The sequence below is a fragment of the Trachurus trachurus genome (assembly GCF_905171665.1).
Source record: "Trachurus trachurus genome assembly, chromosome: 22".
In the NCBI taxonomy this organism is placed as follows: Eukaryota; Metazoa; Chordata; class Actinopteri; order Carangiformes; family Carangidae; genus Trachurus; species Trachurus trachurus.
In genome coordinates this window covers 10,816,657-10,836,541 of record NC_139907.1, presented here as the reverse complement: position 1 = coordinate 10,836,541, position 19,885 = coordinate 10,816,657, and the positions used below count along the sequence as shown (strand labels likewise).

General features: G+C 38.2%; 2 protein-coding genes across 2 annotated transcripts; both read right to left on the bottom strand.

The window, feature by feature from the left end:
- Positions 1-694: 694 nt before the first annotated feature.
- Positions 695-7,059, bottom strand: chp1 (calcineurin-like EF-hand protein 1). The gene is made up of 7 exons (XM_083998290.1): positions 6,628-7,059; positions 5,882-5,954; positions 4,903-4,983; positions 4,125-4,252; positions 3,924-3,985; positions 2,993-3,115; positions 695-2,245 (listed from the first exon to the last, which is right to left on the bottom strand). The coding sequence occupies exons 1-7, from the start codon at positions 6,692-6,694 to the stop codon at positions 2,192-2,194; spliced, it is 588 nt and encodes a 195-aa protein (XP_083854416.1). The 5' UTR covers positions 6,695-7,059; the 3' UTR covers positions 695-2,191.
- A 1,963-nt stretch (positions 7,060-9,022) lies between these two features.
- lgmn (legumain) lies at positions 9,023-19,180 on the bottom strand. The gene is made up of 14 exons (XM_083999035.1): positions 19,051-19,180; positions 18,562-18,725; positions 18,200-18,297; positions 16,094-16,175; positions 15,870-15,952; positions 15,695-15,770; positions 14,534-14,596; positions 14,284-14,350; positions 13,623-13,741; positions 12,076-12,165; positions 11,716-11,925; positions 11,386-11,556; positions 9,967-10,034; positions 9,023-9,544 (listed from the first exon to the last, which is right to left on the bottom strand). Exons 2-14 carry the CDS (start codon positions 18,700-18,702, stop codon positions 9,502-9,504), a joined length of 1,311 nt encoding a protein of 436 aa, XP_083855161.1. The 5' UTR covers positions 18,703-18,725; positions 19,051-19,180; the 3' UTR covers positions 9,023-9,501.
- Between the last annotated feature and the right edge of the window lie 705 nt (positions 19,181-19,885).

The window sequence follows — 19,885 nt, the reverse complement described above, 5'->3', positions numbered from 1 at the left end:
CTAAGGCCCGCCCCGGAAGTACTGCTACTTCATCAATCAGTCGAACCGCAAAATCAATGAAATAATTCATAAAATAATGAATGTAATTGAAGCAAAATGAGGCCAGATTTTAGTTAAGAAAAAATGAAGCAACTTTATTGCTAATTATTATTTTACTCTGTTTCTATGCACTATTTTTTATTGTTCAGCTGAGAAACTATCTATCTATCTATCTATCTATCTATCTATCTATCTATCTATCTATCTATCTATCTATCTATCTATCTATCTATCTATCTATCTATCTATCTGTCAAGTATCAAAACATGTATTATGTATATTAGTCAATAAGCTAAAACTGGCTGACGGTTCCAATTTACTGTTGAATAAACAATTAGTCAATTAGTTGTAGAATACATTTGTCAAAAATGTAATCAATTAAGGATGGAAACTGTTAGTTGTAGCCCCAATCTAATTCAGTCACATCTCATATGTTTGTTCTCCTCAAGTCCAGACAGAATAATAAGCACATCGTCTTAAATGTGGCTTAGTTTTAGGTAGATTTGAGTCTAATCCTCTGACCTGGACCTGATGAATCAGATCATATTATCAACTGGAATAAAAACTGAATGCAAAAGTAAAAAAGAAACAGCTCTCAACAAATGACAGTAACTGCCCAATAAAAGACACAAAGAAGGCATGGCACTTATTTTATTCAAATCAAATTCATGAATCACTTTGATAATACCTAGACCAACATCACAGAACATATCTGATTGATAATCACATAATGATTGACAAAATGGTTGAGCTTAATTTCCTGCACTCACTTTCCTGCTGGAGGGTGTTCTTGTAATGATTTAACAAATTCACATTAAAGATTAAAAGGGTCAGACATTTCCACTCCAATTCATGTACATGTACACGCCTGTACAGAAAATATATATATTAATGCATTTAATTCTCTTTTATCATATGGAACTAGTCAATGGTGAAAGTAAATGCACAACAAATGTTGAGCAGTGCATAAAACAAAACAGTTTTTCTTTGCCACAGGGAGACTACTATATCAACAGAAGCTTAGCACGTAAATGTAGGTCTACCTGGTCTAAGGCTACAGACTAACTGGTGCACAGCCCAATTTCCACCACAGTGCCTGACACTGTCGTTCAGGGCTTTATTATGTACCAATCATGGGGGGGAAAACCATTTGAATGCAGGCCACAGCACAAATTAAATCCTTATACCATTTTGCAAATGTACCGTTGTTACTTTTCACATCAGGTGTGAGGGAAGACTTGCATGCTAACCAAAGGGATGGCAGCGTGTAGTGTAATTTTTTCCTTCTGAACACCACAATGTTTATTGTAAATGAATAACCGGTTCTTTAAATACAATATTACAAAAAACAATGACTCGGCAATGGCTAAAACAGGCCTCTGGTGGTTACTGCCTTCTGAAGGAACTTGCTTTGGTTTTAGTCCAACAATTGAAGTAGGTAATTACAATCAATTGGAAGTAGCTAGATGAAAAAACAAAACATGGCCATTGGTTCCGGTTTACTGTTGAGATAATAACTTAAAGAGGAGGACCACAGCCATGGCACTTCAATGAGTAAAACACAAAAATCTGTTCTGCTTTGCTTCAAGGGACAAACTTCGGGCTGGCTGGTCTGACTCGCTCTGCCACAAGTCAAAGAAAAGGAGTCATAGGATCATGTTAGCATTAAACACTGTCTGTTTTGAAGTGGAATCACATATCTTACAGGTTTTGCTTTGCTGCATATTTGTACAGACAAAAAGACAAAGCAGCATGTGCTGAATATCCATGGAGAAGTATGAGTCAACTTACCGCAATAGCTAAAAGCTTTATCATACCGTACTATAAAATCATATTTATGTGAAAAGTGGAACAGCAGTGGTACCAACTTTGACTCTCTACATGTTTTTCTAATAAATAATGTTACTTTGAAATACATAGTGACATTGCATAAAACAACCCAAGGCACACGACTTTTCCCTTTGTTTACAGAGCAGTGCAAAGGCAGAAACTCAAGATCTATGACATCATCTACGTAATGCTTGGTCTGACAGTGTGTACTCAGTGTGTGGGCCACAGCAGCCTGCTGAGAAGCTGGATGAGGTTGTGTCCTGACATCAACTGACATGTTGAAGCTCCACTCAAATTAAAAAAAAAAGAGAGAGAAAGAAACTTAGTGCAGGAACCGGATGCTCATTTTCTGTTCCACATCCACCTTCTCCAAGACCTGAGAAAACAGAACAGGACAAGTTAAGCTACTAAAAATAAGAGTAACATGTTATGGTCCTGTAATGTTTAGCAAGCAAAGTGTGGCAATGCCACAGCCAAAAACAATGCATTTGGGTTAATATTAAGTCAAGCTCTCGAAACATGAAAGGTGCCCTTTGGAAAACCAGAGGTTGAATCAACAGAATAATTTTACAGCAGGGTCTTATTCACTTCAATTGGGAAAAATTGTCTCAAGAGTTTTGGATTCATTGGATTTTAATTTCCATGTCCATTCATGGTCCCTCCAATGCCATAAATGTACAGAGTGTATGTGGTGCATGGTTAGACTTTAATGAAAGGGCCACTTGTCATAGCATCTGTTATGCTGTCAACAGTAGCATGAGTACACACGAGAGAGCTAGACCTGGAAATAAATCAATTTTAACGATTAATTCAAACATATACTTCAGGACTATGTTTAAAAATTGAAATAACTATAATTATAGATAAAGAGCCGCTTTCCCTCTTTCCCCAGAGCTTCGGAGGTTTGTAGTAACACAATAAGACACAGGTGAAGCGACAACACAGCAGTATGCACTAATAAAAGTAAGGAGATGTGAGAGTCTCTCATGTGAGAAGATCAAGTGGCATTTCACATCGCTTTCAATAACTGAAATGAAAAAATTGTAAATGGGGTGCGCTGTGAAAAAATGTGAGATTTTATTTTTTTTAGGCCTTATTGCCGAGCTGTAAACACGAAACTTGCCTTGATGAATTCATTGAAAGAAATGGAGTTATCTCCGTTCGTGTCAGCCTCCTGGATGGTCCTGTCAGCGATGCTGCCGAGCTGCTCATCTGAAATGTTTACACCAACCATCATCCTGAGGACCTGGAAAGAAAGAAGAAAAAGCCTCTTTACCATGAACTGTTTTTACTGGCATTCATTGACAGCACAGATTAACTGTTTGTCCAAACAATATGGTGGATTGTTTTGAAAACAGTGTTAATACTACAGGTATTTAAGCACTGCACAAGATAATTTGTAGGTATTTCAGCTAAATGGCGAGCAAACAGCTGTCACACTCTCCAGTGAGAATGACATGATGATAAATAACAGCTAACACATATTTCCAGAAAAACAAGGCAAACAAACATTAGTGTGCGTCGCACGTTTCGTGTCTCGCAGGCTCGCTCATCACATGAAGCAGACGACACAGAAATGTTTTTCGCAAAACAAGAGATCTGTCTGAGTCATTTAACCCTCAGCTTATAGCAATTACAGGTCACACAATGTCACTGAAACCAAGAGGGCTTCACAGAGGGACAACAAATAACACGGAGGGAGCACGGAGAAGGACAAAATACAGCATATTAGACCGTCTGGGGAAAATCAACCCGTGGTTGAGGAGAGATATCACATCATTATCAGCACAAGGGCAAAGTCTTATCATTGACATCTAGATCCTTCCCTCTGTGGGGCACTTTGAAACAGGTATTGCATAACAGCATCTGTTCCACTGACACGGGATGAATAATGAATATCTTAAGAGGTAATAATGGATTTGCATGAAGAAAAGGAAGACGTCTTTAAAATGCAATCATTCATTATCTTGCTGATTTACCAGTTGTGCAAGGCCGCCGTTTTGCACAAACGGTGACTCAGCATCTTATTAAATGACAAACCCCATTCCACTCACCTGCAGCAGCTCGTCCCGGGAGATTTTGTCATCTCTGTCCAAGTCATACAGACGGAAAGCAACTGGAAAAACAACAAAAAAAAATGTTTTGGTAAGTCATGAGAGACACAGTGACCCCATGTTATGAAATCCCCTGAACATTCACGGCGCTGGTCGCCAACTCCACCCAGACACGCCTGTGCCACCGAGCGCTACACTCACAGAGCAGCTTGTTTGTCCTGCTGTTGAGTGGCTCGCTGGCTGCGGCGTTCTTGTTCTTCTCGTTGTCCTCAATGGGTCTGAAGTGAGCCAAGGTCCGCATGAAGCCCCTGAAGTTTACCTGGTCCTCTCTAATAAAAAACAAAACCAAAAAAAAAACACAGACAAAAGAAATGACATGAGAGAGAATTTCCTCTAACGTCCTGGATGTGGAACAGACACAAAATAAACTATCACAGATTCTTTTGTGCTGGCTCAGGTTTCCATTATCCTCAAATTAAACAATAGCTGTGTGGGGAACACAATGAGAGCTCAAACTAGTCGTAAGCCAACACCATTTTACCAAATCCAACACTCGTTCTCAAGTTCCTCTGGAGCAAATAAGGCAAAACCAAAGCAACAAGAAGAAACCATTAAAAGCCATGGCTAAAATTACAACGCCTACACATCTGACTTTTTGGGATCTTAATGATACATCTGCAAACATCTGGTTTTCAGCTTCCACACTGATAAAACAGCCGAAAAAACTGCCAAATATACATTCAGAACCTGCGGTGCACAAAAACCCTAGCTGATGTTTTTTTTTTTTTTCTCTTCTACACTGGACTGGCAGACAAGACTGAGCTTCCCGAGTCTACAGCGAAGCAGCCACAACTGAAAAGCATAATGGTCTGGCTGGCACAGCGTTGTGGTGGTGGTGGCGGCGGCTGTGACTCAAGCACAACCTGCGCAAAACAAGATCTCTCAGCGACCGCAGACCAACAGCAGGGATGAAACTCACCCCTCTGGGAAGAAGGCATTGATGATCCTGTCTCCAAGAGGATTGATGGCCAACTCTGGGATCCTCTGGAAATCTTCTCGACTGCAAACACCGGAAATATAATGAAAAAGTGAGAATAATTCAATATAATTAATGTTAAGACAGGACATCAACAGCAAAAAAAGCTTTACAACAGATCTGAAACTGACATTTTTAAGAGGATGTGACACATTAAATGTCTTCATTATCATTTAAAATCAGACAGGAAAAGATATCATTTTGATTTTTAAATATTTAGGGCTGGTAGAATAAAACACGTGATTAAAATCTGGAATTTGAAAGTTTCCTGTTCTGATTGTTGTGGCAACTAATGGACAGTAGCAAAGTCACCTTGGATATAAATGAGGCTGTTCCTGACTGTGCTGTGACCGAAAGCACTGGAGCAAAAACTTGTTATGTGTAAACACTTTCAAAGATGAAACAGAGATTTTTTTTATTATTCTATCCTTGAGAGACTGATCTGCAAATGAATCGTCTTTGCCAAATCAAAGGGTTGTTTTAGCAGCTTTAATGATTACTCTTTTCTTCACCTATTGCTTGTTCTGCCCAGAGTAAACCAGAAGTTAATCAAACACTGAGTTCCTTCAGACTCATTGTGAAATCACTTTAGCAATGAAAGAAATGAAGAAAAGAAAATGCATTAGACGCTGGCGTAATCTGCCCCCATGATTTACTCACATCTTCATAATAATAAGTCTACAACTTCAAGGCAAGCAGGCTCTTTGGATCAGTAGTACCACCTACGTAAGTGAGGCTTTTCCAAAATTCAATTACTTGTCACTTAACTGGTCAATCTGACCGGTGTAATAGAAAACGTCCTGTGAGTCCATGCTCATTACCTGTCAAATTATTGGGTAAAGGAACCAAACCAATCAACCACAGCTCCTGCATGGTGTTTAATGGATTTATATGGAGAACAGTGATTTAATTTACTGCTTACCTGAGGGTGCCATTTTCACCTTTATCCAAACTGGTGAAGCGGCTGTACAGGCGAGTTATCTGACTGTGGGAGACTGTGGGTGAAAACACCAAACAGACATTAAGTTTTTGACCAAATTGACCAGAAGATAACACAGATATATACACTGCTTCAGGTAACATAACCTTTCACCTAAATACTACACTTTATTATACTATCAGAAGTCATTAGTCATTATCGAGGATGCAGGATGTGGAGCCTTTGAGGTGCAGCGCATTGTACTGTTTGGGTGGTGTTGAACTATGTACTTATATCAATGAAAGTTATTTATATAAAAGAATCACATCTCTGTGTATCTAATAAGATAAAGCACAGTTGTACCAACACCTTAATAACAACCATAAAGCAGGATTTTAGTGCAGAATCGTTGTAGTTGTTACTAGAAATGTGTGTAATATCTGTCATATAAAAGTGTAACAATAGTAGGACAAAGTGCAAACAGCTAAATCTTGATATACTTAATCTATCAGGTTACTTTCCACCACTAATTAGCCAGTTACAGAGATGTGAGAGAAGGATCAACAGCAGTGTGAGTCACCATAGCTTCCTATTAGCTCATTATTTGGAGATTTTTTTTTTTTACAGAGGAAATGACAGACATTAGGTCACTACTAGTGAACTGCAATCCATCAGTGACAGAGGTAAATGTTTAATTAAGTACTGAACTGATTGTGTCTTCAGGAATTAGCCTGAGCTCTTCTACTTACAACCAGTCTCCTTCTTTATTTCTTCAATCTCCTCTTCTCGGAGTAACGTGGACGCTCTGGATCCCATGATGATGGTTTTAGGGTTAGCGATAGAGAGAGATTTAAAACCGTGCCTTCCGTTTTTTTTTCTTTTTTTCTTTTTTTTTGCGCAACCAGACCAGCTGTGAAACAATCTCGACCCGGGGGGAACAAGTTAGCAGAGAGAGGCTAAAGTCAGCGAGCTAATAAAAACAACCGGTTCCGTTTGTCGCAGTCGTTACGAAGTGGAAGGAAAAAACAAAACAAAAAAACCCAAACACGGTGTTGTCCAGCTGTCGATGAAACTCAGCGGGAACTCTCTGTGCTTTTTACGCTTTTCCTCGGTATGTCGTGTTTACATGTTACACGGAGGGCTGGTCTGGTATCGGTCAGGATGTCTTCCTGCTTTATGAAACGGGGGGGCAGGTACCGAGCAACAAGGCCGCCTCCCCACCAGGACCCTCCCTCCCCTCCCCTCGCCCGACTGAGGAGCCCCGTCACCTGCCTGCTCAAAATTCACACATAATAATTTCTACAAAAATATATATATTATTTCTCTCTCTATCATTTATGATTCAAAATGAATGTCATTCATTTCATTCAATTACTTATAGCTATTACTTATTTTATTATAACTTATATATTAACTCATATTGTTGATAAAATATGCCTTACTTGACATAGGCTAGTGGTGTGTAATTTATAACCTATAATACCTGAAAGAACACTTATATCACATGAAATGCCAGTTTACAGCCAACAGTATGCAGAAAATTAACATAAAATGAAATCCACAACCAATACACAACATGTTTCTATATAAATTTCTCTCTCTAACCCTCTAAAAAAGTATTACTCTCTGTCATTTATGATTCAAAATGAATGTCATTCATTTCATTCAATTACTTATACCGTAACTATAACTTATTTTATTATAACTTATAATATTATTAACTCATATTGTTGATCAAATATTCCTTACTTGATGATAGGCTAGTGGTGTGTTTATTATAACCTATAATACCTGCTCCTTTCCTAAAACAAAAGAACACTTATATCATATGAAATGCCAGTTTACAGCCAACAGTATGCAGAAAATTAACATAAAATGAAATCCACAACCAATACACAACATGTTTCTATATAAATTTCTCTCTCTAACCCTCTAAAAATATATATATTATTACTCTCTGTCATGTATGATTCAAAATGAATGTCATTCATTTCATTCAATTACTTATAACTTATATATTAACTCATTTATAGCCAACAATATACAAAGAAAAATTCACATAAAATGAAATCCACAACCAATACCTTCCATCACAACATGTTTCTTTATAAATTCCCCCGCCTTTTCTTATGCACCCTCTTAAACTGCAAAACATTTGAACAACTTTTCTCTTTGTAAAGCTTAACACCCACCACAGAAATTTGTTTTAACTTGGGCCTTGCCATTTTACATTTGAAATTAAATTTCCTTCCATGGCTGACATCTTGTGAAACTAAAACAAAATGCAATATGCAAATTTGCAGGTAAAAGTAAATGTTTTGCTTTGTATACAATCAACAGCGTTCCCAATTCAGACAACTCTCTGAGCTTCAGCAGCTCTGATTTAACAAATAATCAATTAGAGTGTTCCCTGAAATTAACATCTATTCGAAGAAGGTTAATCAATTCACTTCTGCTATGAGAGAAACTAGCTATGAAGAGGGGGACGGGAGACCATATCAACCATAACTTGGGCTCAGACACTGAATATACCTATTAAAAACATAATAATATTATCAAGAATAATAATGACTTAAAATTGTAAGTGACATATATAGTTTTTCATCAATCAATCTAGTACACTAAAGTAAAGCCAGGAATATATATGTATGGGAATATATCTCGTTTTGAAATATAAAATATATAATATAATATATTCTACCTGTATGACGTATGAGGATTAACTAAATTTAGCCTTTTCTAGCCTTATCATTACTAAATAATATATACATCTAATTAACATACTTTTGTTTGTATTTATTTTAAGGTGTAAACTAAATTTTGGCCACTAGACGTCATAATTTCATTATCTCATATTGTTGGTAAAATATTCCTCACTTGACATAGTTGTGTGTTTAGCGCCATCACCAGGTCAGAACTTATATAGGTTCAATACATCTGTCTGTGAAGTAAAACTGTATTTTATATGCTGACATAAATTCCTGAAATATAATAAAGAGGAGGAAAGTCAAGAGTACGATCCTGTTTTCAATTGTGTCAGGCATTAAATATACCAACTTTGATGATGATGATCAGAAAATAGACAAAGTTAAAATTATTATTTTGATAATATGGAAAAATAAAAACCTGGAATGAATATACACAAATATGAGTCATTTTCTTTGGCCATTTCGGTTTGTCAGATTTTATTTCAAGATCCCTGTATTACAACAAAGTCTCTTGAGGTTCAACAAACATTCAGTATTTAGTGGTTGCCCTTTAAATGTCAATATAACATTCACGCCAGGCCTTTTACTCCACCATTAAAGCTAAGAGGAAAACTAATTCAAAGTCATAATTGTCTATCATGTGTTTAAAAAAAAAATAATCAGGCAGTAAAACATCATCCACAAGCTCTCAACAGCAAAAGTGCAATTCATCATAAAACAACTTTAAAAATTCATAGTAAAAATCAAAAACATCACAGGTTTAAAGTATTATAGCGCGTTGATGGAACAATAACGTCAACTCCACGTCCTCCGGACTGATTCATAAACAGTGCAACGAGAAGCATCATCTTCTCAGGTCTTCTCACTTGGAAGAGGCTGTCTGATCTCAGACTTCACGGATTCATACAAAGCTTTTCACTTGCTGTAATGACACGCAGAGTCCATGGCCCGCAGGATGCTGCAGAGACGCAAAACAAAATTACTTCAGCATCAAAAAACAAAACCTTTCAGACAGGACAGTGTCTTTAATATTCATATAACTGGGGTTAAACTAATGTTACGGTGTCACAGGGCTGCAACTAGTCTATTAGTGCATACATTTTTAATAAATGGTAAAAAAAAGAAGAAAAAAAAAGACAAAGTTTCTGTAGATGTCTTCGAAAAAACTGGGAGTCTTTAGATAATAATTGACCTCTACAGCAAAGAGGAATGTGATATACATATATGGCTTTGGTTTTACAATTATTTATCCTCTATGGACAAATAAATGTTAAAATGGACAGATAATGATAGATTTTCTACTAGATACACTCAAACAAATAATAACAAAATATGAAGATGAAACAAAATGTGTAAATCAGGTTAAAAACTGGGCCATACCTGTCTGCAGGGTATCCTCTCTCACACAGGTTCACCAGAGCGTACAGATGTCTGAGAGCATATTCAAACTGAAAACACAAGAGGGCATCACGTGTCAGAGGAGAGACCACAGTCTGGGATTCAAATGATGTGAATGATGTGACGTTTTGAATGTTAATCACCGAACTCTGTTTTCCCCTTTTGTCTTTGTCTTGTAAATGTCAAACAGTTTCCGGTAAAAAGGGAAGATTTTTCTCTATAAACAACTGTGTGAAAGTATCCGGGGAAACACTGCGTTGTAGATATATAGTGTCTGGGTGTTTATTTTTATTCTGCTGCCTGATATACAGCTTCCTGTTCTGGTCAGAGCCTCAGAGTTACTGACAGGTGTTTCTTCATCATACAGTGGCTTATCTACGTTGGTTACACACACATCTCTACCAAAGCTCCTTCTGATAACTCTTTGATGCGGGCAATCATGATGAACAGAGCAATAACAACACCCTCTGTGTGTCATTTGTTTATGTTCCTCATCCATTTCAGGATATTCTAATTCAATTATTTTAATTTAAATACAAAAGGAAATGAACTGATCAACTGTTTGATCGATAACATATCTGGAAAGTGTAAAATGTTTAATCTTAAGTCTAAACCCCCAAAGATACAATGATATAAACATTATATAACAAGCCCGCTTACTGTCCACACCTCTCCATTTGTTTCTCCTGAATCTGTCTCACATGATCGTCAGGGTAACAACTAACCTCATGCTTTTTTTTTTTTTTTTTAAGCAGTGTACGTAAGGTCCTTCTTTCATTTTTGTCACTGAACCACACTGCTCTGACGACATATCATAAAGTTTCCCCATGACACCCAAGTTGTGTGAATAAAAGTCTTAAAATAGAGCTATGAAGTCTATGGCTGCAGTGGAAAGAGCGATAAATCACAATAAGCAGCTTTATATGGCAATTTGTGGGCATTATCTATTTCACTTCTTAATGAACAGATGTTATTTATCCGGTTGAAAATGACAAATTGTAAAACAAAAATCAGTGCGAGCATGAAGAGCAAACTTAGTTTAAAACAAACACACAACAATGTTTTTTACATGAGGCCTGAGGTGTTGAGGTAGAAAATCATTAAAATAAATGTGCAATGCAACAACTGAAGCTTATTCTGCTCTTCCTGCTCACTGCCAGTCTTTCTTTATTGGTGTCAGCTGAATGTAAATTGAGTATGTGGTTATGGATAGCACGTGAAAGAGTTGTGGTGCTTCCCCATTTAAAGCAGAACCTGATTTGACAAGTGAGCAAGTTTCATCCGTGGGATACAGATGGATCCCGGTAAAACTGTGACTAATGAACTGTTCTAGTGCAAATCAGCAGTTTTTGAATTTGGGCAGAACATTGTCGGCCTGGAAGAAGCAGAAAGCAGCTCTACCTCAGTTTTGTGCCAGTTGAAACATTCGTGTTTGTAGTGGGTGGCTGCAGCCTTGTAGCACTGATGCTGGGTCAGCTCGGCTCTGTCTCCAAAAATCTTGTCAGCCTCGATCTTGTTACCGGTCACCCTCTCCACCACCTGGTGCATGGTCTCAGCCATCACCTCCCTGATCTGAACACACACACACACACATACACATGTTCACACACACCGTTAGGAATCTGCAAGTCAGTGTTCAAGTTTTTGCAGTTAAATTCCTACCACAAATTTGATTTTCATGGCAAAGATTAGCTGTGATCCACAGAGGACCTGAGACACGCAGCACTTTACCTTGAGGTGGGTGTTCATGTGCATCAGCAGCTCCCTCGCAAGGCTGATTTCATTTGTTGCCATCAGTTTTCTCTTGAGGATGGCCAGAGGAACGTCAGGGCTTGGGGTCAGATCTGGATTTGCAACTGGCTCCAGCTTCATCGGAGAAGCGGGTGGGCTGACGGCGTTCTTGTTGCCCTGAAACAGGATCACTTTCATGTGGGCCATTGTCTGTAGAGAAAGGAGAAACTCGAGATGAGTCACTGGAAAGGAGCATGAAACAAACCGAACGTCACTTTTACTGAAACTGTACTTCCACTCAAATGTGTCTTGGTTAAAAGGAGACAGACAGTATTGGTTTATGGTCACTCTCTGTCTCACCTTGTTGCCGAACTGCTGGACGTGGCTGGTGTTTGTGTGTGTCTTCACAATCTTGAACTGCTTCAGCAAAGTTTCTTTTGTCAGGTCCTCCTGTTCACACAACGTCAGACACAAAGACGTCATCACACACAGCAATGTTTTATCATGTAAGCAACACACATTCCCTAAAAAAAAAAAAATAGGCCAGGGCTCCAGATTGCCCCTAAAAGGGAGCATTTTGCCCCTAAAATTTGAGACAATGCGAGTAAATTTTTCATCTACTCGCGCATGTGCAACCAGTAAATTTGCTGGATTTTTTTTGTTTATGTTTTTTTAACAGTGGTAAAACATGGAAGGGGGGACTCAAAGAATCTGTCATTACAGGTGGCAGGACAATGTTTGAGGATCATAAATGAAAAGAAATTGTGAATATTTACTTTGCAAGTCAATTTACGGTGCGTCTGCCCCTAAATTTTCTGCTTGCGCTCCTAAAATTTTAAGTTATGGGCTACTGTGCTGAGTAAAAAATGTTAGTCTGGAACCCTGTAGGCTAACAATCCTTAAAACTGAAGTTCTGCTTTAGGATGCTCATATGTAGCACAGTAGGACCACAGGTGCACTTACATGCACAAACTCCCCAGGTTTTGATCTACTGATGGAAAACAAACCACTGTTGTTGTTGTTGTTCACCACTTCCTTTTCCTGCCTGTCTGACTTCAGGTGTTTGGAACGGTGAATAGATGTGTAATGAGCCACATAGTCAAGAGTTACTAATGTGCTCTTTATCAGCCAGCAACAGAGAGTCATTTTATGAAAGCAAAACTACAAAACCACAAAAAGCTAAAATGTTCCTCGCTGGTTTACATTTTTTACACTTATGCAGTAAATTGTATGTTAAAACAGTTTTCATGGATTTAAATGTATGAAATGTTTTATCTGTGCATGAAAAAATGTTGTGTGGGAAAGCAGCTGAATTTCAAGTCATTTAAAGGTGAAGTATGACATGGTGTTGAACTGTAAATGTTGAAAGGATCTTACGTTTAGTTTCATGTTTAGGCCCAATACTGAACAGAAAATAATTAAATTAATTGTTTGCAGCAGAAAATAAAATGTCAGTCGAGGTGTAAAAGATGGAAGCTGCAGTTTGATGAGGAGGTGCATAATAAGGACATTTTTATCAATTATCGTTAAGGGATAAGTTAGTCTCTGATAGTGATCTGTGATATTTGTTTTCTTTTTAAAAACACAACTTTTTCATGAATCTAGATCACTTTATCCTCTACAGACAAATAAATGAGATATATTGTGTTAATTAAAGATCTTGTGAGGTGCTAAATGCTAATTTAGTTACTGTTGGAAGTTACTAGGAGATGAACTAACTGTTTCCCTCTGTTTATAGCCTTCTTGTCAAGCTAAGCTAACAGAATGTAAATAAATAAAATGTCCAATCATTCGTTCAAACTTTCAAATAAGATCTAATAAATTTCAATTAAAATCTAATAAATAAAACACTCAAAAGGTCAAATTAAAATGTAAATGATAAAAGTTCATGAAATTTCATCACGCACCACATCAGAGTCTTCCATCCAATTAACGCTGTACCAGTCGCCCAGGTACGTGTCCCTCTTCTCGTCATAGTAACAGGCGTAAGAGGACTCGTGAGCGTTGGCTGCTGTGGTGGCGTACACTGAAGAAGGCAGAGATTAACCTGAGTTAGTAAATGTAACTTAAAAACAATCCAATCCAAACACAACACCTGAGGCTCCTGAAACAGTCTGTTGGCTCACTGAGGGGTAAATGCAGGTTAAAAAGACTTTGATGTCGCAGACTGTCGCCATGGAAGCGACATAAGGGATGTAAAAAAATCAACTTTGGTTGCACACAATAAAAAAAAACAGAACTTTGGCAAACGTCCTGTTTATCACATGAAGTCAAGCACATGACACAAGCAGTAATGCTGAGCTCAGTGTTTTTCACACATGACAGAACTGAAGGGAAGCAGCGTCAGGTCTGATCATGTCAAAAAACCAGCTCATCAACTCGTTACGTGAGATTAAACAACTCTGAACTATTGATTATTGGCAGAGTTTATCTTGAAATTCAAAGTCAAGTTTGTGATGTTGAGGGTTTAAGTAGCTCATCGATTAAAGCTTTTTCCATTGATCTGTTGTGTCATTATCTCATCTTTTTTCCTGGAAAGTGATTCTGACGAGGTAAAGTTCAACTCACCGTCAATGTCAGCAGGCAGATGGTTCATCATTGACCCAGACTCGCACGCCTCAATGTAGAACACCATCTGTATATACGAGTGTGTGTGGAGGCAGCACAAAAAGAGACAAAAACAAGTGTCATGATCTGATCTCCCAGCATAGCTGCACTATCACCTGATGATTACGATGATGACGGTTTTAATCAGTGATCCACATACAGCAGGACATGTACACACATGTAGGCTTAAAAAAGGTTGCTGCGTTTTTACCTTCTTGTATTTCTTGTTTTCGTGCATGTATTTAATGGTTTCTTGGAGATCATCAACATGGAGCTGGAGAGAGATGGAAAAACAGAGAAACCACCATGTTACACTTAAAGTCCTCTGCACATGTGAATGCATTGTACTTAATAAAAACACACACACAAAATACATAATACAGTCAGTGATAGCTCTTATAATAGTTTTCTAAATGATGAGGCTTTCTCAGCTTGGATTCGACAAAGGTTATCAACCTTTGATAACTTTATGGTGCTAAACAGAATGTGTGTTGACAATACCACATATCATAATCTGACAAGTACTAAAAAGCACAAATCCCATGTGTATCCTGTATTGATACAGTAATTTCTGTGCTGTGCTATTACTTAAGTCATAGTTTGGCCATTTTGTTCAGACAACCTTCTTGTTAAGTTGCTCATGTTAAGTTGCTCATGAGACATTTTAAATTAGAGAAGGTTGGCTATTTTTGTTAAGTGAATATAAGAGTGAAAAATACTCTGCCATTCTCACGGCCTTGTACACAGTGATACTTTGAGCTAAGTTTAGCAGGCCAAGATACTTATAATCACTAACTTATGATGTTTAAGAGGTAAAATATTTACTGTGTTCAACATCCAGTTTAGCATATAAGCAAACTGATCTCTAATAATTAGTACCAAGCATAAAGAGCAGCTGATGTTGGTGGGAATGTCAGTTTTGCAGGTATTTGGTCATAAAGCAAAGTTTGGACAGAAAGGAACCCTATTCATGAAACAAGATGAAATGCAAGCAAATAATGAAGTTAGTAGTTAATAGACTTCAACCTCTAATCTGTCTCTGTTTCGATTCTGTTTTCTGGTAAATTCATAAACTAAATTTCAGTCAACGGACCCCTACAGTAACAGGATTCAGGTTTTAATACAGTATGTCTGCTTGGACCAACTCTGCCACTGCTCTTTTTTTCTGCAGAGAAAACCATAAATATAAAGGGAGGTGCTAAAAAGGAACAAGTATCAGTGACGGTGTTTCCTAATGAAGGTCACACACACACATCATAATATGTTTTAAAGTGTGACTGTGTGGTTCTTAACTTCTGAATATCTGTGTGTGCAGCTGTGAGCTCATGACATGAGTGAACATTAGTGAGAGCAGGAAGTAAAAAGTGCTCACATCATCTTCAGGAAAAGCCAGAATACCAGGTGCTCCGTGGTCGGTGAAGTACACAAACACATGATCGTTGGGACCGCTGCCAAGACAAAGTATTAAGTAAGCAAGGTCACATAAAACAAGCAGTCTGATGTCACAGTCAGTACTCTCATCTCTTGTTTTTTTGTTTATCACTTACCTCTTCAACACTTTTCCTGAGCCGCCTTTGATTTTTGAGGAGTCGCCCTTCAGCACTGCCAGGAAGTTTTCTGGGGTCACATCCTGCAGAAAAAACAGCCAGTCAGAAGTTTTTTAATCTCTTCAAACAATGACTGAATGTTGAGAGCTCTGCAAAGCACAGATTCAACAGCACAGTGCTGCATGAATAATATATAATATAAATATTTGCACTGAAGTAATCACCTCTCCGGTGTAATCTTTAGGAACTCCCTTGTACACATCTGTGCCATTGGGCCTGTTGATCAACTCCCCGGGGGTGGGGTTGCTGGAAACAAAAATATTGTTTAGATTTATAGAAGGAAGAGCAAAACGCTGACTAAATACTCCTACACTCAAACATATGATGACAGGGAAACAGATGTGTGATTCACTGGTCAGGTGACAGAGACAGAAACTGACTCCACAGCACTCAAACAGTTTTTTTTCCCCTTCCACTGCAGAATTTCTCATAACTCAAATGTAGCACAAACTACAGTGATACAATGTCATCAACATCTCCATCACATGAGACATTATTTTGCAAGAAATCGTGTGAAAACCGGAAAACCCTCTGCTATCAGTGGGAATTGATTTGTACAGCCTGTAAGAGACGCTATGTGAGCTGTGCTATTGTCTGTGATGTTATACACGTTATTTATTAACCAGGACACACACTGATAATGATGTCAGCCATACAAGAGCACGATACGGATATAAAAACAATCAATGTTACGTGACTTCACAAAAACTTGACCTAAATTATGTCACAGTATTTTAAGATATGGACACATTACTAAGAACCACAATCTTCAAACTATCATTGATTATTACAATTCAGATACCCTGCAGAGTCAATAATAATCCCACTGAATAAAAACTATTAGTACCATGTTAATATTTCTTTTATTTATTACAATGTCGTAAGCTAAAGCTGGCTAGCATTAAAAGCAATTGATGAGCCAAGGGTGAGGGTTTTATTATTTAAGTGGTCTGTATTGTACATCTTCGTGAACAGTTGCAGCCCTATTTAAGCATTTGGAAATATATGTTTTTAGGAAGCTGGATTTCCATTTTCTTCATCTTTTGCCTCTAAATTCCACCAGAGTACTGATCCAAACATGATTCAACTTTTTCATTCATCTGAGACAGTTTTTATGACGGAACAAAAGTTCAGGGCAAAGAGTGAGTCAATCAAACTGGGCCACTAAATGACAAATAAACAGAGAAGCCAACAATCGTTACCGTGTTTTATGGTACGTCACGCTGTGTAACAATGATCCTCCTAACACTGACTACAACTGACGGATCTGCTTTCACTACTGCTCTTCTGTCCAGCCACCATGTCAGTAACACAACTCCAAGTAAAAGCCCTCAAGGAGCACTAAAATTAGTTTCTTGTGACTTCCCTCAGTGAGTTTCTTTAGCCCAGCCTGTTTACAACGCTGCCTGCTCTGAAAACCGCTGCCTCGACAATGTATGACACAAAGCAGACATGTCACAGTGGCACAAGAAATGCCAACGTACCTACTGTGTGATTACTCTGTGGTTTACAGATTGACTGCAAAACTGCAGATTATCCAATCCAATCTAATTTGTAAAGCACTTCAAAACAACCACAAAATGCCAAAAATGCTGATTATTAGATTATTATTATTGTATCATTATAGATTTATAGGCTAATTATTTTCCTGACTGATGGTCTGTTGGAAAATATCGATCACAGTTTCTCACAGCCCTAGACGATGGTTTCAATTTTTTTTTTTCCTGTTTGTGCAACAATCAAAAACTAGAACTGCAAAAATGCCCTATACTTATGTCAGTAATTGAAGATAAATTATAACTTTCAGCTCTACTTACATATAATCAGACCTTATTCTGAATAGTTAAAGCACCTTAACAGATACTTCAATGTCTGGCTCAATCAAAAGTTTAATTGATTAGTTGCAGTGTGCGAAGCTTGACAGATGATGCAGCTAGTGAATAGTGATCAAATTTTAGTTGGAGCTGAAGTGATCAGTCAATCAAGTGTCTGTGTCAATAAGCAGAAAAGGAACTATTTTGATAATCAATTAACCATCTTAAAGAAGTAAAAAATAATTGTTCACATTCTCAGGTGCAATCCTCTTGAATTGAAAGAAACAGTGTTGAACATAACTAAGACTTATAATCATGCACACAATATACAAACTTGCAAACGAGGAGAAATTGAGGTTGAAAAGCAACAAGTGAAGTACACTTATTTTTGGGGGTAAAGAAGAAGTTATTGTATCACAAAGATCTGGTTTACGGAAACAAAAAAAGCCAACTCACTCTGAACTTTGAGCCAAGTCATCGTACATCATGACCACTATCTGCTCATCTGGGATGCCATTTCTGTGGACAATCTGGTAGGCATGGCAAGCATCAGCCTGGGAGAGAAGGAAGCAATAACCAGATGTCAGAACAGCAGCACATTGATGCAGTCAGTCTGAGTCTGTTAAGAGGGACACTGTAAGGGGAGCATGCATGCAGAAGGAGAAGTGACTTATCTATGGTTACAGTAGGTCTTATCAAAAAAGCATTACCGATGAAAGGAGAACACAAATGAGTCATGCACGGTTTCCCCCTTCATAACGTGACTTTTTGTGGCTCGGTTTCGTTTAGCTTTGACTGTCCCACTCCTCTCCTCTCACCTGGTGTCTGTAGTTGTACCAGCCGTTGGAGCCAGCCACGATAACCACCCAGTTTTTCCCATTTTCTGGCGCCTGGGAGGGAAACGCACTGGCCAGCCCGAGACTCAGGCCGAGCACGGCGAACAGGACTGACTGACACATCTCCTTCGCCTTGAGTTGGACTCCTGGAGGGATGACACACGGATTATTATCTAAACTCAGAAAATAAACTTTTAGAATATGGTTGGCTTTACCGACTGGACTGTACAACGACAACACAAGCTAGCATTTAATACCAGAAAAATGCCACCTGACTGTCAGTAAGTCACATGATAATGATATTCGTTCTCGTTAACGTCGCTAGCTTGGTAGCACAACAAGCTACCAAAACTGTTCACTTTTTACCAGCAGAGAATACGATAAAACTACAGAAACATGCTCCAAATGAAGCTTAACGGACTCAAAAATCGATAAAGACAGTATACTTGTTTTTGTTTCTTTTTTCTTTACCTTTCTGCTCCGGTGTTGTGTAGAGAAAAGGCTGCGCTGAAGTGACAACACGAACATCCAGAGCAGGAGTCAATGGGACATTTATACGTGACGTCGGGAAAAACCGTTGACGGGAATTCTACCGCAGGAGCCAATCAGGAGCCGCGGGGGGCGGGGCCTTACTGTAGACAGTCATGTGATTCCAAGTTCAACAACAAGCATGAACCTGTCTGTTTACTCATGATAATGGAAGGCACCTGACTGCTGTTTTAAAGCAGATTTCTTCACATGATTTACATAGTGTTTAAAAGATGTTTAAACGGCTCCACAACTAATAGATAATTCAATAATAATGTATTGATCAGAAACAAGTACAGGATTTTAACCTGCTGCTGTTTCTCTTTCCAGGCTATTTGCACAGTTGCCTGTGGTTGTATGTTTTCATGGTGAGGTATTGGTGTGTCATGGGTTAATGATTTCATAATTTTTGTGACACACAATTGTACCATGTACTGTGTCCTACAAAAATATAGAATTCAAAAACAACCGACTGGTAATGTGTAGTGTTAATAGACAATTTTTCAAGCATGCAAGTGTAGGAACAACAATAATTCATACCTGACTATAATGTGCTGAAAAAAACAATATGGGCCACTTGTGACACATAATCATTCCTCATACCTGCAGAGGAGTGTCTGGCACCAGTTTTGCTGCATGTTATGAAAGAGGTATACTTCATAAGCTATTAAAATGGGCACAGCACAGGACTGTCATATGACTTGATCTGCCACAACCAAAGGTTAGAAACCTAGGGGGGAATCACCTGACTGCACCTGCGAAGATTCATTTTTAAGGT